This window comes from Chroicocephalus ridibundus, chromosome 1, assembly GCF_963924245.1.
Source record: "Chroicocephalus ridibundus chromosome 1, bChrRid1.1, whole genome shotgun sequence".
In the NCBI taxonomy this organism is placed as follows: Eukaryota; Metazoa; Chordata; class Aves; order Charadriiformes; family Laridae; genus Chroicocephalus; species Chroicocephalus ridibundus.
The window spans coordinates 66,129,285-66,153,813 of record NC_086284.1 but is presented as its reverse complement, the minus strand read 5'-3'; the positions used below and the strand labels follow the sequence as shown (position 1 = coordinate 66,153,813).

General features: G+C 37.4%; 1 protein-coding gene across 5 annotated transcripts in view; it reads right to left on the bottom strand.

Moving 5' to 3' along the window:
• The window catches only part of MYO16 (myosin XVI), a 406,659-nt gene that overhangs the window by 48,078 nt on the left and 334,052 nt on the right, over window positions 1–24,529 (bottom strand). For all 5 annotated transcript variants that reach the window (XM_063337500.1, XM_063337484.1, XM_063337493.1 and 2 more), the window contains exons 28-32: window positions 22,958–23,060; window positions 12,028–12,124; window positions 6,892–7,138; window positions 4,737–5,044; window positions 1,697–2,899 (exon numbers count right to left, since the gene is read on the bottom strand). In XM_063337500.1, coding sequence (XP_063193570.1) covers window positions 1,697–2,899; window positions 4,737–5,044; window positions 6,892–7,138; window positions 12,028–12,124; window positions 22,958–23,060 — 1,958 coding nt within the window. The remainder of the gene's footprint in view (window positions 1–1,696; window positions 2,900–4,736; window positions 5,045–6,891; window positions 7,139–12,027; window positions 12,125–22,957; window positions 23,061–24,529) is intronic.

Here is a 24,529-nt window from a genome sequence, read left to right as displayed (position 1 = left end):
TCTAGGAACATGCAAGGTCCAGCTAAAGCTTTTTCAAGGCCTGGAGGGCTCACAAGGGTTCGGTCCACCACAGTTTCTCTGATAGCTGGTAGGAGCCTTTCTCACAGTGCAAGTCTGTTGTCTCCACCCAGCCACTAACTTACATTAAACCTGTAGAAACTCAGTAAGTTTTGAGACATTTACCTCCTTCTTGTATTTGGTTGAAAGGGGTTTTGGCTGAAGGCTGCGAGGCTTCATAGGGACAGAGAGATAGGGTGGCACACAGACAGACATACGCATATCCAGAGTATGCACAAATACCTGCTTCTGTTCTATTATAGCTGCATAAGTCAGGATATGATACTGAAATCAATGGAGCAGTATATATTTAAGAAAATGGACAATGAATAAGATAAACTATCCTCTTCTCTACTGTTTTATTTTATATTTCCAAAACAGGGCTTCATATTGCCCATTTTGAATATGCTGCACGCAGCTCTTCATTAAGACAACCCGTTTGGACAGACAGAAGTGAAGAAGCAGAGAAAACAGTCTAGAGGTTTTATCATTCTGAATTTTAAATTCACAGAATTTTGTGTTTGGGAGATAGTACTTGGGAGAGAAGTTTCTGCATACGGTACACCGACTATTTTCAATAGGATACTTTAAAAAAAGAAAATCTGAAAAGTAATGTGAAGACTGGAGTCAGTGTTGTAATTGATACGCAGAACCAGGATTTACTTCAACTTTAATCACTTAGAAGTTACAACTCTACTAGTTTAATCATCTTAGCTTTCCTCATACCCAATGGAGAAAGACATAATTAAAGCCTCAAAAGGACTGTCTCTTCATGCTTTGAGATGGACAAAGTGAGGTGAGAAGTATCTCACCCTTACAGAGCAGCTAATTGAATCTGTTAACATCAGGATGAATTTTCAGTATTCATAAGATCCAGAGACTTTTTCCAGTAACAATGTTAAACCCTTTATTACCTGGACAAGCCAAATAATTAAGTGATAATGTCTGAGGACTGTGGTCTCAAAAACCTCTAGCAAAATGGTAAATTTGCTTCTTTTTATAGTTGGCTTTTTCACTAGATACAAAAGATGTTCTCCAGCCATGATACCAAGTAATCTCTGGGTATGTACATAACTGTTTGTAAATCACAGGAAAGGTAAGAATAAAAGGATAGAAAAGGGAAATAAATATAGTTTGCTGCACAACCTTCTCTCTCAGCTTTATTTAGGAGAATAATAATGGCTGTATCACTAAATTCAGAATTTCATGGAAATGAAATAATGAAACCTTAGAAGGAAGTCTTCAAACTAAAGTGCATGCTATCTACCAGACAAATATTTCATTCAAAGTATTTCTATAGATTGATACCATAAACTCCTTTTCACATGATGTAACATCTGTATTTATTTTACTGAGACAGTTGGAATGTTAAAAATAATCCATCTAAATTTGTGTAATACAAACATTTTGGTAAAAAAAAAAGTTGACATCTCAGAGAAAACCTGAAGACCTGTAATTTTTATATGCAATGTATTTTATGTATGTATGTGTTTCTTATGACTGCAACAGATCTTTCTTTACAAAAAAAACCCCAAACAATGCTTTGTTTTGTATTTTTATCTGGTCTATCGGCTTCCAATGTAAGAAACTTTTGGTGCAGAATTAGTACACTATAGAGATGCACAGAGATCTGTCTTACCTTCTGGCTCCCTGATCTTCCGTCCTGCTGCAGATTTTCTTAGCACACTCCGTCCTGAGTTGAACAAGCTAGTTAACTCATCAAGGGGACTGGTCAATGACCTTGAGTTTGTAAGGCTGTATGGAAATGAAGATGACGAATTTGAGTTCAATTTCCTGTGCTCTGCTCTTGCCACCTTTGGAGAATAAGGCAGTTTGGAGAATGGAGAAGATGAGCATCCAAGCTGAGCAGGATTTGGTCTCTGAGGTACTTTTGACAGGTCTGAGTTTGTACCTGCTTTCCCTGTATTAATCAGAAAACTAGCACAAGTCTCTGGAGGAAATGCAAAATGTGTGGAAGCCCGGTAGGAAATAGGAGGTGGTACAGGAGGAGGGGGTGGTGGGAGAGGAGGAGGTGGTGTGGAAGGAGGAGTCACTTTGCTGGAAACATTGAACACAACCAAGCCTGGAGATGCTGGTCTTTCATTCTCCCCTTTCTGGCTTTTGGAGTACTGTGGTGATAATGGACTTGAGCCTTCTGACTGCACAGGGTATTTTAGGTTGGTTTCCAAGACAGGAAGCTTTTTGACTTCTAGTGGTGTTAGAGGTGATTCATCAGAAGCAGGTGAACATGTGACAGGGGTTGGAGGAAACACAAGAAGTGGGGGCCTGTGGGGGAGCAAGTTAGGGAAAGGGGCTGGAATGTCACATGAGTCTTTGTAGATCAAAGCTGCCTGACTGTTTCCATCCAACGTTCCATCTTCCACATTAACAATTTTTTTGCTTTCAAACAACAGAGGAGGAGATCCAGTCACTACTGGAATTATTCCACTACCATTGCTTCCTTCTTCTGGTAGAAAATACTTCATTTCTTCATACACAGACTCTCCTTGTTCTGGGCTTTCTGCTTCAGCAGAAATGCTTTTCATTGCATTCCCTACCATTTCAATATAGACTGGCTCATTTTCCTCCTCTTCTTGTGACATATAGAGACTCAACACACCATGTTGTGGCCCATCAGCAGAAGCTGCTCTCTGTACTGTCACAGTATCATAGACGCCTGGTTTAGCTACTGTGCTTGCCTGTTTTACATCCCCAGGCTTTTGGCCAGGTATTTCTTCATAAGAGCCACTAAGTTTTGTATTGGGACTTCGTTTTGGTTTTCTGGGAGGTATTTTTTTCATGGTACTATAGTCATCACTGTGTGGCCTTGGACGGGTCAGTACTAGGAAAGTGAGAAAGGTCTGTGTTACTAACAGATCAAAGTCAGTTTTTTTCTTACGTAGGCCCAGTACTTTAGGCCTTCAAATGTTGCCCACACAGTTTTGCAATGAGCAGCAGTCACAAACACAGGGATTCAGTCAAAAGTATAAATATTTCAAGGAACAAAATGCAGAACTTTCAGCTCCTAAACCACAAGCCTTTGCTACCTGGGCATATAATCTGTTTTGGTAATCTCTACTGTCACTAAAAGATGAGAACTAACACCTGAGGAGGTATCTTTCGAATCCCAGTGTTCACTGCAAGGTCTCTAACATGTGGAAATATGTGCTTGATACTCCTTTTGCACCAAGGGAGAGGGGCATGATCCTAACTAGGAGTTTTAGCATGGTGCTACTTTGACTCGTATGTTATTGCCAGTAACTGAAGCACCCCGCTTTTATGTAATATGTATAAAACACTAATTATAGGCAGATATTATGCCTATCTCTTCTTCTTTTGTACTACAGGAGTGGAAATAATTTATAAAGTTAGGAAATCCCATAGCCTAAGGGCAATTCCCCAATTGAGTATACAGTTAACTGAACTAGATGTCTTTTCATAGCCTCCAGGCACATATGGAGTGTAGAGACTAGATACCTAGGTGATTGGTCTTTCAAGATCAAAATTCAGTGGTGTAAATCAGAGCTGATTTTGGACAAAGACTCAGGAAACTGACACAATTCTTGGAAAATGAGTATATAGCAGGGAAACTGGCCCTATTGTTTCATGCGTATGCGAAGAATTCCAAAGTTGTTTTGTGAGTATATACAAGCATTGGTGTTAAGACCACACATACATATATAAATTGTCGTTCTTTCAAAAACCTCTGCTAGAGCTTTTTGGTCAAATCAATCATGTCGTGCAGACCTGGGCACTGAAAACCGAAACCACTACAGAGCTCCTTAAGCTACACTAGTTTGAAAGTATATTGGACACAGTTCATCTCTCCTTACGCAGAGCTTGAACGAGCAAGGACGAGGGTAAGAAAAATGGACTTGCATCTAATGAACTGGACAGGAGAATATTATTTTGCAGTAATTATTTTGCAAGAGGGAGCTGCAAAGGTTTCCATCCACGGTATGCAGGATTAGAGAATGGTTATACATAGCTTTAAACACAACCTGACGGATCTTCCCTGGTAAGCCTAGAGGATCCTTTACACAAAGCATGACAAGTCAGACTTATGAAGGAAAAGTAGAATGCGCTCCCCCCTTCATCTTCTACTCATTCATTTAAAGGGTGAAGGAGAATAGAACAACTGAACACAAAACCATTCTATATCCACTATAATGCATTGAGACGCTTTGGAACTTTCATAGCACTTTCCTTCTAAACAAAAAAATTCACTGTAAGCAAGTTTTGGCACAAATATAAACCACTGAATGCATAAGTTATTCATGTGAACATAGAGAAAAAGTAGGAGAAAGTTTAATGTTTAACTTGGTGAAATTCAAGATCTGAGCATTCTGTTTTAGTGATGCAAGGTATTTTAACATACAGTTTAAAAGGGGAAATAAAACGGTCAGTGGGGTAGAATGGCCCAAGTTGACAGAGATCATTTGTCTCCGGAGAGAGAGTTCTGCAAATAGGTTTTGGTTGTTGACAAACTAGGCAATTAAAACACGTGAGTATTATTTGCTGATGTGGAAACCAATGACAAATTGACGGATTTTATTTACTGCCACTGAAATATTTCGGGGAAGCGGGACTTTTCAAAGGCGCTTGACTGTGTTTAAAAGGATCAAAGGGAAAAGAATAAATCAATAACATTTGCGACTGTTTCTCCCTTTATGCCTAACCTTCATTAGCGGTTTCCTTAGAAGCTGCCGACAAGCAAGCACTAACAGCCTCGTACGAAGCGCTCAGTCGTGTGTTGGGGTCCCTCTTTGGTTTGGGAGGAGGCTGTTTCCTTGGTGATGGCAGGCTATTGCTGTCGTCCATGCTGAACACAGAGTGCAGGGAGGGGGATCTGATGGATGACCCAGCCACAGAATGTACCAAGCCGTCCACTGCCATGGGGACAGGGACGGAGCTGGAATGAAAGTGCTTAGGCGTTCGACAGCCGGCAAAGCTGTCCTCAGAGACCTTCCCACCCTTGTCTTCGGCTCTGAAAACACAGAAAAGAGGCCCAGATGCATTATTCAAGCGATAACAATGAACCTGTTCATGCAAACATAACAACAGCTTTTTGGTAAACAATCTCACAACTCCCCTACCGTGCCAAGGGGATGTGTGTAGTAATCTTCTGACAAACAAATCCAGAGCAAGCTGCTAGCTTTCTTCCATTTCCTGTTTCATGATAAATCAGGACACTGGCCCTTTTTCACACAAATGCAGCCTTCCTTAAGCAGTTTCATATTGTTGATCAGACATTCACTGAGTGCATTGTTCACACTTTGATTGTTACACACAATCAAAAGCTGGGTTTTCAATCTGAATGATAATTTCTGGGAAATCCATTTTAATAGAAACTTACTGAGGCAGCAAATGCTGAGCCTTTATCATTATTTTCTAAAAAGACAACTATAAATTCTATTTAGATAATGCAAATCTCTAAAATATTAGATGACCTTTTTAACCAGCTACATTGGCTGCTTGAACAATTCCACCCACATATCTATATATCTTCCTGTTTAAGCTTAATTATTAGTTATAATTTTAATAATATTAATTATGACATTATGTTTAGTCATTTCAATGGCAGTTTTGGAGTTTTAACTATTCCAATTTTCTCTTTTTCTTTTGCTATTTCAATACATATTGAGAAATTAGGTTTATCAGCTGCTTCCAACAAAATGATTTTTTTTTAACAAAAATTCTTCTAACATTTTATTCCTCCAAAAAATCAAAATGTTGAAAACCTTTGAACTTAGAGAGGCAATTTTTAGATAGAAGATGTATATACCATCATTTTACAAACAAATCCCCAAGCATTTTGTTTTTTTAAATTGTATTTCTGCATGGCAGATCACCAGCAGAGCTGGAATTCATGCACAGGATATAGCCAGCTGCCCACGTAGTAAATGAAATAGCTAAAGATGAAAGCATGGTGCTCAGTGGATAATTTGTTTTCACTGTAATGTTTAATTACAGTCTTTCCTACAAAGGCATTTCCTTCAATATGTAATCACTGGGATATTTGGAGCTAATTAAGCAGATGCACTGCCATTTTCACTTTAATAAAAGTCACTGACAAAAGCAATGAAAGCAAAGGGAGTTGTTCTGGACGAAAATTAAGTTCCTGTGGAAAAATAAACATTTATATGTCCAGCAAGTTATAGACACATTCCTGCTATAGACACATGCCTATTAACTGCAATGCTACCTCTGCTCACTCAGGTGTCTGAGAGAAAAGAGATCAGAGTCTCAGTTCCTAGAGAAAGCCTCTCCAGCATTCGCTGGGTTTGTAAAGTCGGCACTCCTGAAAGCTGCGATGGGAGTTCAACAAAAAACATTTGCCTCTTTTTAAATAAGAGGAAAGAATCCTCCTCACAATCAATCTGTCTAGTTCAATGCGCAATCAAGATTTCTTAGTCTGGACTTTCTTGTGTTTTAACACCTCCCTAGCTGTTTTTCATTACCTTGGCCATTTTCCAATGTTGGAATTTTAAGTTAGAGGAATTCTTCTTTTGTTCATTTGGATTGATGAAAGTTCAACTATAATCTATTTATCTTAGAATTTAAAAATATTTCTGTAAAAAATAAATGCCTTGAATAAGTTTCTAAAAGGCTCAGTGTCCTCTGAATAGGATATAAGAGGTGTCCTTAAGTTTGTAGACTTAATTACCTGATATGCCGAAAAAAATAGTGTCTAGCATTTATTTGGATTGAGTATATACTTGAGAATCCTCTTGCAATTCCTCAGTCATTTCTGTGACTTTCTAAGCAGGGAAGGAAATCACTAAAATTGAAGAAATGTTTTAATTCTTCATAGTGGATGTTTCCTCATCTTACCTTTTGTGGCCTTCTTCTGGTCTGTTTCTAGCCTCTAACTTTTCCCTGTGGTAAGCAGCGTTCATCTCATTGCGGAGCCGGTCATTTTCCCGAGCAATGTCAGAAGCATTTTGAATGACCAAGGCATCGTATGTTTTCAATCCCATATCCTCAGCGTTCTGCAAGAAGCTTTTGATTGAGGTGACCTCTTGCTGTTTGATGCTCATCTTCTTTAGCAAGCGCTGACGAGCTAAAAATCCTCTTACAACTACCATAACAGAAGAAAAAATTAGGGACCAGAGCAAGACAACTAATTAATTAGTGAATAACTTAATATTACTGTGTGTTCTGCTGTAAATACGAGCAAGCATGTTCAGTCAACCTCTTACATAAAGCTCGAAAGAATGTGACGGCATACAAATAACATACTAAAATGGAGCTCTTCCTGTTTTCTGCTGTCAGTGATTAGAACAAAGTAGTGATAGTAAATTAATTCATAAATTTGAGCTATCATAACTCAAAATGTTTACCTTCACTGAGCGTTATTTTTTATTACATTGCAAATGGAAACTCGGATGTAGGCTACAGATTGTGAAAGCACACATTTACACTGCAGAGGTCAAAAGCTCGTTTGTTTCAGAATAAAACCCTGAAGAAATGATTGTTGCATTGAGTGCAGTAGGAATTAAATGATTGTTTGCTTTTTGGTTGACTTAAAAAAATGCTTCAAATATTTTGGTGTACCTAAAAAAATCAAAAGCCACACAAGATCTTTCTAATGAGACTTATAGACCATTTGTGTCTCATTTCCTTTTAGCAAAAACAATTAGATTAATTTAATGCAAATTTCTGAAACTTATCTGTCACTTCACGTCTGCATTTCTCAGTTTAAAATTTTCATCTGCATTGCATCAGCTTTATGTGTCTATTAATTAGGCCTATTTTTCACACTCTTTGTCAGCCCTATGGTGGGAGAGGATTTTGGTGTACCTCCAATAATAGCTTTCTGTACCACTTTCCAAAGTACGTAGATTCATTGCAACAAATTCTACTCAACCTAAATACCACCTAGTCCCCTGAATTTTCAGAAGTACCCAGCTGATTAGAAACACAAGGCACAGGGACCTCCATGGCTGTGATGAATTCAGCATCAAATTAATCACTCCACCTGCAACAGGGTGGTATTAGTACTCTCTGAGCATATGTTTAGGCATAGAAGGAAGAGATACACTAACTAAAGGTGCTTTATTTGAGAGGGTTTATTTTTTTTAAAGTTCCACAAGATCCTTATTCTTTCCAGATCTGGAATAACTGCTGTGAACTTCACAGGGAAGAACGTGTTTTAGAGTTATTTGCCTGTTGCCTGAAATATTGTTGACTTTCAGTACATCAACTTAGACGTACCAAAAATAGGTCGAACTTCATCATTGCTTATTATGGTTACTCTCATTCTGGTGACTGAAAGTTTTTCATAAGTGAAGTCAGCAGGCAATAGCCTGTGATGTTTGGGGGAAAATACTGAAAATGTTAATATTAAGACTGGAAAGTAAAAATATGCTAAAATGCAATAGGCCTTTTTAACAAAACAATTAAGTTTCAGTCTTGGGAACACTGCAGAACAACATCAAATGACAAAGAGTCAAGCTGAACTAATCTAAAGGAAAAATGTAAACAGAGAAAGATACAATTAGTCTTTTGTGATTGTAAAATGTTATTAAATAAAATAAACAGCTAAAACAGAGGACAATGTAAGGACAAACAAAGGTATTTTCTACCACCTTCTGTGACCTTATTTAGATATTTAAAGTAAGATTTTTTCTAGACACTCTCGGTGCCCAGCTGATGTAATATAAGAGAGGTAAACATACATTAACATACTAATACGGCTCCTTTCCAATTTTTCCAAACCAATGGGTTTGGAAACATTCAAGTTCAGGTACTTTGAGATTATTTATAATAGACAACTTTGAAGGTTTACATTTTTATAATCACAGCCAGCCATGCCATTTTCAATCCCTTTAGTTACATTCTATAAAATGTGACTTCTTTAAACCCTGAAACATTATTGCACTTACCCAATTTAGTTGAAAAGGAAACTAATAGTACAGTTACTTGTTGACAATTTTATGAGAGTATTCACATTGGATATACACGTTACTGAGCCTGAATTCATAATTTCACTGTTGCAAAGGTAATGAATACATGCATAGAACATTATCAAGAGTTCACTGCTCACAAGTATGAAAAATTCAAAAGAGCTTAATAATAAAAATTTATTCCCTCACTTCCAGTATTTTCTTTAAACTTATCTGCTTCAGAGCAGATAGGGTATTTGACAAATGGTTAAGCATCAAATCCTGGATGACTTTGGAGAAAGGCCTGTATTTTAAAGTAACATTTTCTAAGTGTGTGTGTATGTGCGTACTTTTACCTTGACAAAAAAAAAGGTTGGTAGCACCGCTAAGGTTGGTTAGGAAAAGGAAATACAGAGGTCAGTCCTCTGGTAGGATTGTCAACAGGCATCAACGATGCAGAGTAGCCTGCTAGGATGGCCAGTAAAATCATATCCAGTACAGCCAGCTGAGGCATTTAGAGACTGTACAGCTACTCTGAACTAAACACTTTCACCAAAATTGAGATGTTTTGAAGAAACGTTCAACAAAGTTTTGTCAGGAAGGGCTGGCAGACAGACACCCTTCTTTTCTTTTGCAGGGATTTTCAAGAGCTGAGTAGCTCAGGTTTTCATTAGAAGATGGACATTTCACCACATTTGCTTCTCTATGAGAACATTTGAAAAGTTTTGTCTTCAGTTCAAAACAGAACAAAAAACCCAATTTCATAACCTCAAAAACTGCTGTGAAATGAAGTTGTCATCTCCTAGACCTTTACTGCTCAGTTGCATCTACTACTGTATGGGTACTAAGATTGTCTTCTGAACTTGCTCCTCATTTATGTAGATCTAAAAAAATTCTTACTTATGCAAATTAAAATAATTGAGGTTAGCACCCACAGGGCAGAAGAATATCTACTTCTTTACAGTTCATCTAAGGATAAAGATCAGAATAATCGAAATTCAAGTAGACCATGGATGTGGGTTACATGAGAAATGTATTAAATATTGTGTATACATTAAAGTTAATTCTTAATCTACATAAACTCTAATGGAAGAAATTCAGCATGACGGATTTTCCTACAGGTACAAATAACTTTCTCAGTGATTCAACAAGGTCAAAACTTCCCATATGGAGTCCTCATACCTGTGAAAAAAAATACCACAAAATCCCTAGACTCACAGATCTGTTTTTAAATAAAAAGTGTTTCTACGCATGTTTTCAGTTTAGTTTGACCCCTTTCTTTGCCTGCGTAAGTTAACTTTCCGGATAACAAAAGAAGACTTATCTGGTTTGTTTTGGTTTGGTTTTGCCCAAATTTATGGGAATGATAAAGGGATTGCTAGTAAGAATGAAGTAAAAACAGTTGATAAGAATTTTGGACAAGACCTGTTTTCCCTTTAAGTTAAGTCCTTATACAGGTATATATAAGGTATATTTAAGCCTGATACAGAAATTATTGACTAGTTTTGCAATTAGTCAATTCACTATCAAGAAAGATTTGGCTTCCAAAGTCCTCTGGATGCAAAGGATGAGGGAAAAAAATGTGAATATGCAGTAGGACTAATATTACTCACTAAACTTCACCATCCCAGTTTAAAAGCCTATGGGTCCCAATTTTAGGATTACATAAGAACAATGCACAAGTTCCCTATGCTATTCCCAACCTTCCAGAGAGCTCTGGCAAGTTTACAGTTGTACTTGTTTGCAAAGGGCAGCTTATTTGATGCGCTAATGTAGTCAAATGGATGTCATGCAAGTTCTTGATTTTCTCGGGTTTCCCAGACCATAAAAAACATGTAGATGAGTGATAGCTTTGATAAAAGCTTTGAAAGCATAGTTTTGGTGAAAATGACTTTTTAAGTTAGCCTAATTAAGAAGCGCTAGAAGCAAACCCAAAAGAAATATTTCAGTAAGGAGCCAAGAAGACTTATTATCTTCATTCTTTTGGCAGATGTCTGTTCTCTTACCTCTGCATAACATGGACTTATCTGAGGATGCAGGGTAATATTAAAGCACTCTGTTTGCAAATCAGACTCAGAAAGGTAAATGTTTCCTTTCTTTGTTAAGTCAGCATGAGAAGGGAAAGAGGATAAATCACTGTTGCTTTTCTAAATGTGTGAATGTTACACACTCGGCTGCACTGTGGCCTGTGTTAACTGTCACTCTCCACATTCATTCCTGAACTGCCATGATTTCGATTCCACTTCAAGTTTTCTCTTCGTCTCCTCTTTTTCACTATACCCTCACAGTGAAGAACAGATAGTTAAAATGAAAGGGGTTTATATATTCTTATATGCAATATTATGTATCTGATTAAAAAAAACAACAGCCCAAGACAAATCTTTGTCTTTCTAATTTCCTTTAAAAACGTGATAATGGGAATTGTTGCAGACATCAGCCAATTAGATAAATAATGCATTGTGTGAAGGAAGCTTCTCCAAACAAAGCAATATTCACATTTTCAGCAGTTATTTGAGATTTTGATAGGAAATGGAACAGAAGTAACAGGAAATCAGGAGGCAGTGGATAATACCTCCTTTTAAAAATGTGCCAAAAAATGTGGCAGTGTGACCTTGGTAAAAATGCAGGCATAAAAGCTGGGGGAAATGCATAAATGTAAAAAACTAGCAGTTAAATATGAAAGCTGTAAGAAAAGGGGATAAACATATTAAATTATTCACTTTGTATCCACTGTCGATATATTTTAACACATTGCAATTTTGTATCGTTGTTATGCTGATTGGCAGAAGTTGTTAAAGGTTATATTAATGCCTTGAAAAATCACTGAACATACTTTAGAAAGGAAATATTCAAGATCCCTAAGTTTTAATTACAGTCAACTGTTTGCTGTAAAATTATGTTTGGCAGACAGAAAGTGCAAGCATGACCAACGTTAATATAATCTCAAAAAATCTGTATAAATAGTTAGCTGGAAATAGTCTGTAGCAACTACTCAAGGAGGAGATTTTTTTTTTTTTCTTATGCAATATTCTGCTCAGGGTATTAAGTGACAGCTCAGGAATACTTGTTCTGTAATTGTTACCTTTTTGGCAGGTTATAATTTTCTTCTGAAGCTGAAGGCACAAATCGTTGAGATGGTCAGCTTGCCAGTACTTAAGAAACACTTTTCGGACGCCTATCTAGAATACAAACAGCAGGGAAACCTTCACCATCAACAAAAAAGGCGAAAACGATGACAGGTAAATAACGATAGTACGTATACAATCCAGCTAAGGGTTGAGATGAGATCTGCAATTTAAAAAAAGTACAATGCCAATACTTGTACAGAGAGGTTGTATCACTTGGTTGAATAAAAGATGTATTTGGGAAGGACGAGCAAGCAGTCAGACACACAGTCCCCCTTCAGTTCCAAAACCATCCACAACAAATACTACAATCTTCAAGTTAAACACAGGTTTGGAAAAAAAAAAAAAAGGCATTTTGAATGTAATTACGCTAATATGTTAGACAACATAATAGAAAATAAAGTTTAGCTTTTCTTAAATAAGGAGATGTGGGCAAGGAGAAAGGTGACAAGCCATAAACCCATGTGGAGCAGAAAGTGGTAACAGATAGTTGTCATGTGTGCAACAGGAAGAATTTAGCCCAAGTGTGAGAAACTCGCTGCTATTAGTGAGAATGATTCCTACTGTCCAGCAAAATTATGAATCCCTGTTCCCAGGCCTGCCTGCTGAAGCTGTTCTGCAGGTCTCCTTTTAGAATCACGCCTAAGAAGTCAGAGGGACTTATTTGTGAAAATACTCTCCTAAGTATTGATGGGGTGTATGAGCTTATTCTGGTGCTGACTAGTTACTTGGTTTAAATTATTTACTTCTTGAGGATCTTAATAACAATCATTAGATACTCTTCCCCCTTTACAGAAAAATTTAGCTAGTTAGACCAAAAGAAAACACCGTCCTTTTGATACCTTCTGAACATGCTGAAACAATCCTTAAAAATTCTTCTCTGTATAATCTTCAAAGCATTCCTTTCTAATAGCCTTTAAAAAAAACACCACACATAAGTGAGCTACACTACAAACAGTAGTAACTAAAATATTGGATAAATAATGGGCTCTCTTCTCAGGAATTCTGGAGAAGAAACTTTCCTTCCCTCTTTAGAAATAAGATTATAGATAATAGAATATATTTATTCTATAATAGATTATAGAATAAGATTATATATTATAAGATTATATTAATAGAAGATTATAGCTTTTGTCTAGCTATTAATTTTGTACGGCTAATAGGCATACTGATTAATTAATACAAGTCTCGCTGAAGTTGCAGAAATTCATTCCAACTCTTATTTGTCTGCAGCTCACAAACTCAGTCTCTTCTCATTGCGCCATGCTGCTCCACTGTTGGTTTTTCACTATAGATCTGGGAGACAGGTATCAGCAGGGAGACTGTCACCCCTTTTCAACTACTTATTTTTAATCCAAACACTATTGTCAGATGTACATCACTGGAAGTGATGAAATACTGAAAGCCAGGACATATATACCATGTCTAACCTCCATCAACAAAATTCAGAAGTGATCGTGGCACATTTTTGTCCCTTGGCTTCCCTTTGCTCTACTCTAGAGAGAAACTGTTTTAAATAAAATGCTTTAAAAAGTCTTTAACTCTGAAGTTTGAGCTGATGGTGCAACTGTCTTTTAATTGAAATCAGATGCACTCAAATGTCAAAATTAGAATTCTTTCTAGTTTTCTTTTTTTTTTTTCTGTTAGTATCTCTTTTCCCAATGAAATTGGCCTTTTGTGCTGTTGCAAAGAGTGTGAAGGCAAGGTGATGCAAACCACTTACTTGTCTTGCCATTGTAGAAACTCATAATTAGGAAATGGGTTTTCTTTGCGTGGTGGAAAATGCCTGGAACCGCTATTTTAGAAAATTGTGCAGCTATAAAAATTCTAGTATAACTTATCTGCTCCAGAGTAACTCCTCTGTTCAGGCCATCTATTCTGGAATAATCCTTCTGCTTACAAATTGGAGCTGGTTTTCCACAAAAATATTACCTTTTCCTAGACCCTGTTTCTACACTGGTAGCTACCCTGGTAAAATGATGTCTTTATATTTACTTAATAGATTATCATGAGTGACGCCTTCCAATTTTTAACTTCACGTTCATTTGAGACAATCTCACTGAGATCTCATTGTGCTCTCATATTCTGACATACTCTCATTCTCATTTTCTTGACCAGTGACTTCCAACAAAAGTTTCACTTTTCTTCTTGTGCTTTCAAAATTCTCTTTTTGCCCAGTTGTCTTAGCATGCTGACATCCTTCTTCATCTATCATTTGTTCTGGAATCTGCTTCTTTCACATAGCTTGCTAAATTTCCTTACGAATCTTTCCTTTTGTCCTCACTTCTTTTCCTCCTAATTTAATCAAAAAGTTCTAAGAAAAAGAGGTCAACCACTTCCTTCTTCAGTTTAAATTTGCTTCTCTTTTAGACATCTAGTCCTGTATCATGAACATCATGTTTTTCCAGCAAAGTATGTCAATTTTCTCCTCTCTTCCCAACAAGTATTCTATTTTGGTGCCTTCAACTTTATTCCAGGACACTCCACCTTGACTCCTCCCACCACATCCACTCTGTCACTAAACCCTGTGAATTCTTTAATAAATACTCATCAAACAACTGTTTTCTCTATCCATCTTATCAAAACACATACTGAGCTCCCCTTATGACTAGCTTTGGCTACTGAATCCTCCATCTTCTTGCTCACATCACCTTAAATACAGAATTCTTCTGTAAGAATAACTGAATTATTATTCATATTGTTAACTGTAATTAAATTATCATGCAGTTATTATAATTACCATTTGTATCTGAGTAGCTCTCAGACAACGAAAGCCTGGCCAGAAATACTTAACAGAATCATATTCTTCTACTCTGATTACATTTTCTCTTTATACTCCACTTTTCCACAAACCCTCTACATCACATTGGAGCCTTTTTTCCCCTCTCTGTCTCAGGCCTATCCCGAACCATCCACTTTTTCCTCATTTCTGCCTCTTTCTCTCCATTCTTCAAAATGGTTGCTTCTCCTCCTACTTCCTCACTGGAAGTCTCTAAAACATTCCTCTCTACTAAGGCAGTATTATGGTATTCTGACAGTAGAAAAGATGAAAACTTACATTTCGAAACCTTAAAAAAGCCCCGATTACCAGCAATGCCCGTGGCAAAATTAACAACCCCATTCTCAACTAGTCTCATAATTAATACCCAGGCTATATTTCAAATGTGTAAATTAACTAAGCAATGAGTTGCAATTTATTTTGCAGTGTACTGATTGTGTATTTTGCACAAAATCACAGTCAAGACAACTGCTTAAATTTATGGTCAGTTTAGCTACAAGTGTCTGGCACTGTAGAGTCACGAAGCCAGCCAGGGGACATGCAAAGCACTAGCGCTCTTTTCTCCTGTCCTACACGCTAGGAAAAATGTAAATGGAGTTATTGTGGCATCACTTATGCTAAGAACTTCATTAGTAGAAGCCTGCTACAATTTTTAAGTGAATGAATACAAAATGTCAATACAAATTCATTTTTACATTCGGATAAAAGCTATTTATAGATTTTACATCATGTGCTAGGTCTATTGAGAGCAGAGCTCTAGACATGTATAGAAGAAACTGCTATAACACATTTGATTATGTTAATATGGCTGGAAATCTGTGTTGCTCAGTCTCCGAATCAAATCTGATACCCTCTAAAGTAGACCGAGAACGAGACAGTCTCACTGCCCTCTGTACAGTCCTGGTGTTCAGTGAAAGCAATAATGCCTAAAAATGCTGGAATTGCATATGCCAGATATCAAAACAGTTTTTGAGGCTGCCACTTGTCTTCTTCCTGGTCTTTTCTCTAATCACAAAACGTTCCCTGCTTGCCTAGGGGAAAAAAAAGGTTAAAATGTTCTTCCACTAAAGCACTCACTTTTCAATACTTTCTGGACTACAAAGTGCTCTCATCTGAGTCTGAAATTTTAATGTCATTCAGACTCCTGTAAAAGTAAACCATCTGTGAATTACAGTCATAGTTATTTTAATTAGAAAAGCATTAGGGTTTTAAATGTTATTTTTCAAAATGACACATTTTTTAAAGATTAAGTAAAATTGTCATTGATGACTACCAAAGCTTCAATTACTGCTACAGGCCTCCTTTTTTTCTTTCCTGGGAGGAAGGAGAAAGGATGGGAGGGAGCTGTTCTTTCTCTCTTTCTTTTTTTTTTTTTTTTTTTTTTTTTACAGAAAAGGTGTAGGATGTAGAAGTACAGACATTCAAAACTATGGAATGGATGCTGAGATGGTGTGTAGGTGGCATGGAGGCAGTATTAGCTCATACTTAATAGGTGTCAAGGGAATCTGCAAAGCTGTTCTTTAGTTTAAAAAAGGCAATTTGTGGGAGTGCTGTGTGTTTCTGGCAGTACTTTCAAAATAGCTACCTACAAAAGACAGAGAACTATAATCTAATGATATTTTACACAATGACACACATTTTCACAGTGCATTAATGAAATGTAGAAAAAAGCCTTAAAACTATTGTAAAATGTGTCTTTTTGCAGTGTACATGTCTGCAAAAATGTTGTAATGACAAACACATTTACAGGGTACTGATCTTTTACATGGACTGAAATGTTATTTTTAAAGGCTTACTCTTTCTGCTTTATTTGTTAGCTTTTCTTCACACATTTTAAGAGTCTTCCTTTGTCTCTGGCAAACTAATGACCTTGCACCATGGTACATACTGAATAAACCCACAGTTTAGCATAGCTTAAGTATGGCCTTAATATAAAGTATGTGAGTAGTCCAGTATTCATGCAAGTGACATTAAGCGCTTGTCAGGAGTTGAACTTTAGGGAGAAAAAACTGTCATTCAGCTCTCTGGGAAAGGGCAGAAAAATGGTCATTCCTTTTCCAAAAAGTGTATAAACCTCACAGCTCTTTGCAATTGTGAGGCGACAAAAAGGACTGCCCTACGGGAAAGGAAGGGACCAGGAAATACAAGAGGTATGTAAAAAATATTCCACGGAGGAAACCCTACCCCAGTTTTATCTCATGAGATCTCTCATGGACCTACCACTCTAATCTTTCAAAATTCTAGAAATAGACATAGCACCAAAAGAAACAATATGAAAATGTCTCTCTGCGTGAACTGAGAAACATAGGCAACAGGTGATGGGGACAGCAATGGTGGAGAAAGTAAAGCCTGAGGTAGGAGACTGGAAAACTAAACCCAGGCAAATAAGAAATGAACACTGGAACCAAACAGGAACCAAAAATAGAGTTCTGTGTTGAAAGACCGAGAGCTTCGTGTTCTGAGGTTCAAGTGAACCAACCATTCTATCCTCTGGCCAAGGGGATGGGATGGACTTGTACTGTGTGGCACAAAATAGCTGCTGAGAAAGACTGCAGGTAGGTACCAAAAGTATCAAGACTTTTGGTAGTAAAGTCACTCTGTGGCAATTCCTGCTACTAGCAAATTATTTCCAAGAATATAATGGGATGTTATAAAGGGACAACGATATAATGGGACAATGTAATTTTGATAACGTAATTCAAAGTATGAGGGAAATATAGACACTGGTGCTCCAATTATTTACTGTTAGTCTGGAAACTCCTCCTGGGATATTTTTTTTTAAATGTGATCTTCATAATTTACTTAATTTTAAAATTGCCTGAAAGAAAATTGACTCTTAAAATAAGATGTTCAAACCAAAAAGGAACATTGACTTCCAGCACAGTTAAAATTCCTAAATGATAAATGAATAAACTGGCAAAGGATTTATGAGTACTCAGTTTTCCTATTCAAGGGAAAAAAAGAGTTAAGAATCCCTTATCTATTGCATTGCTTGCAAAGTACTCTAGTACTTTTATCGTCTCATGTACAAAGCAATTTGTATTTCAATATAGCATAACTATTTTCATTTTAAGCCAAAATAAACAGTTCAAAAAATAATTTAAAACTCTCTCTGAACTAAGCATACAATTTACATATGTATGCCACATACATTTCATACTCTTCTGTTTAATCATAAATATATTTTGCCCAAAAAGGACGCTCGTATCCTAATATCATATATTAATATATTGAAATAAAAAAAATACTTAGACAGCTGTATCAAATCCAATAAATGAAACACCTGTAGGTCAGTAATGAAATATGGTTCTCTTTGTGATTGGTAAGATTTGGATCAGACTGTTAATTTTCCTTCTGCAGTTATAGAAGTGCTAGAAGAATTTAAAAACTCTAGACGGACTTCTGGTATTTCCCTTTATTAAGGGCTTGTTCTCTGTTTTAACATTCTTCCTGAGTGGAAGAAGTTTAATAACACAGCTCCACGCTGGCAAGGATGATTTCTCCAGAAACACTGCAGGCTCCTGAAACAACTTGAGCAGTGTCTGTAGCTGTAAAAATGTGAACTGGCACTAACACAGTATCTACCTCATGCAACTACCTGGTGCTGATTTGGAGCTTCATACACCATTTGACTGACTTTCCTGTACTGCTTATTTCATACCTGATGAATCTTTGGATCACCCCATTCAGAGTTAAGACGTGGCTTACTCTTTCCAAAATGAGTGATCTCTTGTGTTCAAAGCTACTGATAAGAAGGAATCATTGTGGATCAGACGCGGCAGGCTAAAAAGTGGAAAGATAAACTAAGACAAAGCTTTTATTAGACGTTTTTAGGGATTCCTATCTTTTAACCAGACAAGCATTCCCAGCAGTCAAAAGCTGAAAGATTCACTTTGAGTGAAGTCTGGCCTTTGCAGCACTTGTATTTAACAGCTGCGCTGTATAGCAAGAGCAAATTAAACTGATGTTTTGTTTTACTTCTGGTATAATACAAGTTGTTTGCATTTCGGCAAGCTCCATCTGAAGTAACCGAGAAGGGTTAATTGCAGACCACTGACCTTAGCTAAACAAAATGTAAAGCTCCAAGTTTTGATGAGAAAGCTCAGTAAGCTATGAGCTAACTCTCCTTTTTTGAATTTATATTTGCAAGCTTAACAGTGTGAGGAATGATAATCCAAATAAATGAAAGTTTCCTTATGACAGTAAAAAAAGCCAAGGACTGTTTGTGCCCTGTTCTTCTCCCAAAGCATGATAATGTTTGCAAGCGAGTCATGCTATTGGGATTGTAGGCTTTGCTTAGCTAATACATGACTGCATGACAATAAATGAACATAGCACTGAAAATGTAGGTTTCCAAATGTAACGGCCTTCAGATGTTCTGGAGGGCAGGAGGTTCTTCTGCTTTACATGGAGCAGCCAGCACTTCCACTCAATTTGAGTCTAAAGTTTCTACATATCATCTTGCTTTTTCTAACATTAATAGCAAAACTCTCACTGACTTCTCCAGGGGTTAAACAAGTCTATTACTTTCACTCTGTCTGGAGGAGGAATGGCTTGTTTTGATTTAGAAATCTGATTTTCTCTTACATCGGGCACGCTTAAAAGTCACAGCAAGTAGCTAAGCTTGTCATGATCAAGTATATATTTAAGATGAAAGAACACCTTAGCTAGGCTGCGCACAGAGTCAGGATGCAAAAACTGCCTTTCGTTAGTAGCTCTGCACTTTTATAATTTCAGTAGTTAAGCTAACTGCAAGATTGAAACTGCATGGTATGCCAGCTTCAATGAAATAGCTATTTTACTGTCCTAGTTTAGTTATCTCCAGCTCAGCTTACCCAAGTAACAGCAACATCTCATAAACCTATCAACACTTCCCTAATAAATACTTTCTTCTAGCACAGAAGCTGCTGAATCAAGCACCAGACGTTGGCTAGCTGATAGCGTTTGCTCTTATGCTCTACTAAACAGTAGAAAATAAACCAAAACTGGATTCTGGTATTGGATCTTCTTCACTTGTCCTCCGTTTTTAAACAGACTGCAGTATTTGCAAGAGGAGAAAGAATTTGTTCTGTGAGTAGGCTCTGGGTTTTGTTGTTTTGTTGGCTAAAAAAACTCTCCAAACACAACTTACATGAGAAAGATAAATTGTCAAGCAGGAAATAAATACAAAGAAACCATTTTCTTTACTCATTTTTGGGCTCTCACTTCAGAACACACATTTACTTTCCCCTCCTCCAAGTTCATATCACTTTTCACAAAATGGGATGGTGAGATATGTTATCAGAAGGAAGTTAAATAGAGTATCATTCAGATTCACTCAGCTATGAAGTCCAGATCTTTCTTTTTTCCCCTTTCCTAAGGAGTTTATTGGCAACCTCATCCTCTGATGATGACATATAAGCAGGAGGTTGATTTCAGATGTGTGTTGCTAAACTAAACTTCATCATCTTTGATGTGGATATTTTAGCTATCTATTATTTTTTTTTTGGTCAATTTATCTCCCTGAATCTGCAACAGCTCTTCAGGGAAGTGCAGGTAACAGTGCTGAGGAAGACATTTTTTGACTTATTCATGAACCCCTGCATCAAATAGATTTTCAGTTCCAGCAGTGACTCATTTGAAGTAGTTACTGCTGGCAACAGTGGCTGAATAAACTGGTTATATGTGCAACCCCCTACTTCTTGGATGATTTTTAATGATGTACTACAGATGACTCTTTTCCTCTGGCTTTGCTAGCTGACATCATCCTGGGTTCCTAATTCCTCCTTTCCTTCCCTTTCTTCCCCCTCCTTCTCCCTTTTAAATTTTTTTCTTCTTTTTTCAGAGTCCTCTGCTGTAAAAGCATAGAGGAGGGCACCCATGACAACTGCAGATTGTATAAGCTTCCTCATGCAGGTTGTTACTTAAAGTTCAACTTTCATGATTAGTCAAATGAATCAAAAAGATAATTGAGAGAGAGATATTATGTGACACAGACATTAGTCACTACTGCTGGTAGTTGGGTATATGTTTTTGTATCACCTATACAAAACATGTTGGTGTCAAGCTTGTATTCACTGGGTATTTATCTGTAAGAAATTGTCTGGACTCAGTGAATTTTCTCATCTTTCCATATGTTTATCATAGCTCTTTGTGGCTTGAAAAAGATGTAAGGAGAAGGTCACTCATTTTTTCAGACCTTGTTCCTTTCAGCTTAGTCTGTTGCCATGTGCTTCTTAGTCACTGAGTGACAGTGGTATAACTCTCACCCCCAAACCCTCCTATTTCATTTAACTTATCAGCATCTCTTCAGAGTTTTGTTCCTTTCTGGTTTGATGGATGATGCATTATGCACTGCTGTAGTCTTTGCACACCTGGCTTCTGGTGTTAATGAGATTCTGGAGTCAGAACCTCTAAAATCTTTTTGCTATCCCAAGCTTCAGTCCCCTGCGTGACGGAGGGATTCCATTTTGCAATTTCCTTTTTATGTTTTTGTCTTTCAAGGTTTCAGGCTTGTTTTCAAATGCCAATCACTACAGAATCACTAGTCTTGAGCTGTAGGCTTTCACTGACGGCCAATTGCTTTTTTTCAGGCTGTAATGCTGTTACTGTCTCGTGGGGAAATAAACTCCATAGGCATCCTGCTCTGTGTTCTGTGACTGGAGCACAATATGTAATTACCGTTACACAGCTTTTGCCCAACATCAAGCCTGTAGCCCCACACGAGTTCTGAAGGTTAGTGGTATTCTCAGCTCCAGGTACCTGTAAGTGAAGGTACAGCTTCTAGATATTAATGACTGGTTTTTATAGGTAAACTTTTGGAAAGGATGCAGAATATACTCCAGAGCTGACTCAAGAAACTTGAGTAGTGAAAGCAAGTCTATTTTAATGTTGTTATCTTTTTCAGGGTCCGTCCTTTTCCTCTTCGCTTCTGAGGGAGTAGGGCTATATGTGCCCACTACTTACTTTAGCGACTAAAAAGGGACTTAAAGAGTATTTTGTCCAAAGAAGAATCTTCTTATGTGCCCAACTGCAGGTGATCATGGATGTGTGCTAGTGGGAGGCCTACCTTTTTTCCTGTTATAACTAAGGAATCTGGGCCACTGAGAAACACCCAAAGTCCAACATAGTCCTTGTTCTTCATAAACAGTTGCAGAAATTTTTCAGGGCATCTTAATGCTTAGAGGTCATGCATTAATCAGAAGACCTATGCTAATCCCTTCCTTCAAACTAATATTCCTGAAGCCTATAGGAGTCTAGCTGCTAAACTTCATACTTGTCCCCGAAACTGGTCTGGAAGCTCTCTTGTGGAATAGATTTCAGTCCTCCTATGCTGGGAAAAGACCTGAATTTGAAGCTCACACCGTCTGGAAGAATGCTCTACACATTAAGTCACAGAAATAGCTTATATAGTGTGCAAGGAAACACCATTTTCTTTATGTCAAAGAAATCAGTCCTGCTGAATTACAAAGCTACCCAAAGGAGATGACTGAGTACTCTGGACAAATGGGGACATCCACCTTACAATCCTCACGTTGGTGAGGATTAACTAGGATATAAATAGGGTAAGGAGATGGGATAGGAAGTTGAGAGCTTCCTGTTCAGTATTTGGCTCTTTTTTTTTTTTTACTTTACTTGATGTACAGCAACACTAGGTACTTTGGTCTATCTCTGAATCAGCATGCTGGTATCTACAAAGGCCTTGACCAGACGGGAAGGCCTAAGGAGTTGTTTTGAGTCTCCCCTATTATGACAGTGTAGTATTTATTATAGGATTTTACATAAAGAAAATGTGCAGGTTTTTTTTTTTTTGTTTGTAATTCAGAAACCATTCAACCACTAAAATATGTACACCAAATACCTTTAAAAACCTGAATGCAAATTTACACAGGGTACATGCTTAATTGAAATCTTTTCCTTCCCACAAGAATACACTGATTTTTTGACACAATGATCACAGCTACTCATGTGCTAGAAAACTCAGAAAATCAGTTTGATTCTATTCCAAAGCATATATAAAATGTCAAAAGAATATACTGCTGCAAAGGATCTGGTGGCTTGCCACAATGGAAATGACTCAGCTAGCTTGTTTAAAGAATGATATTTTAATTGCTTTGTAGATCACAAACCTGCCAGCCTTGTAATTTACACTGCTGAAGAACAAGACGACATCTCTCCTTGGCAGACAATTTCTTCTTCTCTCCTGCAGCCGTATCAGCCAAATCTTTGTACCTAGAAAAATCAGCAGAAGTAGAGTTACTCTAATGTTGGCCTAGTCGATGTCTTTGCAGACATTGTTAGTTTTTCTTTGACTCTCAAATCTTTGATATCCGAACTGGAAGCTTAGGATTCTCCTAAGGGTGAAGATAACAAGAAAGCCAATCACTTTTATATCTTTATATTATTAGACATGACCTTGGTTAATAACAGTGTGGGACAAGTGGTGCTTAAAACTCAGATTTGCTTCCTGTCAGTTCTTTGGATGCCTCACTGAAAATCAATGCAGAAAGAATGCAAAGCCTCAACGACTGATTTCATTGGTACGGAACTGGGTCACTGAAAGGAGGAACATATTTTTTCAGTATGTGTCATATGACACATGCCTATTAAGGAGTAATTCATAAGAAAGCAACATCGATAAAAATGTTTTCCATCAGTCTGAAATAATTTTTTTTTCATTTTGAACAAAAGGTCTTATAGCAAAGAGACTTCAAGGAACTTGATCGGTTTACATTATTGGAAAGAAGATCAAGAGGAGACTTGATTACAGCATCGAGTACCTTCAAAGACAGAAAATGGTAGATGTTAAAGGGCTCTTTGATATACCAGATAAAAGAACTAACGAACTAATGTAGGAAACTTAAGTCATACAAAGTCAAATAAAGTATAAAATTCAAATTTTAACTGTGGACTACTACATATTACTAAACTGATGAATTTTATACATCTTGATGCTTCATATTATTACTACACTTTCTTAAAGGTATTCCTGAGTCTAGATCTGAGTGGATGTAATGAGATGGAATGCTTTTTCATTATAAAAAGCCACTTTTTGAAAAGGAAGATTTTGCAAAAGTGTCACTTTTGATTAAATTCTCAGTGAAATATGGGTAAGTTTTGAAGTTTGCAGGCTAACTACATTTCGTGACATTTTATTTATTTGGTTCCTTAACAACTGAATTCACCTATAGCTCTGGTGCAACCCAAAACTGTGCTGTCCTGGGACCACTCACGCAGACCATGGCAGGCAAAACTGCCGGGCTGGAATGACTTCAGGGTCATCAATGATCCCAGGAGCTGTAGCAACTCTGGAGCAACATCTGCAGACAAACTGCTCTAAGGCCAAATTTCAGCTAGACTTCTAGTTTCCTGGAGCTGCACAGACCCTTGGGTATCTCAGCTCCTGCAGTCTGGAAATGTCCTCTGGTCTGGTAGCACTCCTGCTGAGGACTCTGTGGCTGAGTCTATACTAGTAAATGAAATGTGAGAGGGATTATTTCTCTGGCATATAAACCATCTGGCAAAAACCCAGTCCGTCTATTTATTAAGTATTCTGCTATGTTCTATTAAGCTGTGTTACCTTCCAACACAGTGTAGCCACATCTAAGCTGCCTTCTGGGACTGATCACCAGGCGGTCTTAATTCCCAAATTGTGCTCAGGAATTGTTTGGAGGAGTGATGGTGGGAAGGGGCCAAAACTT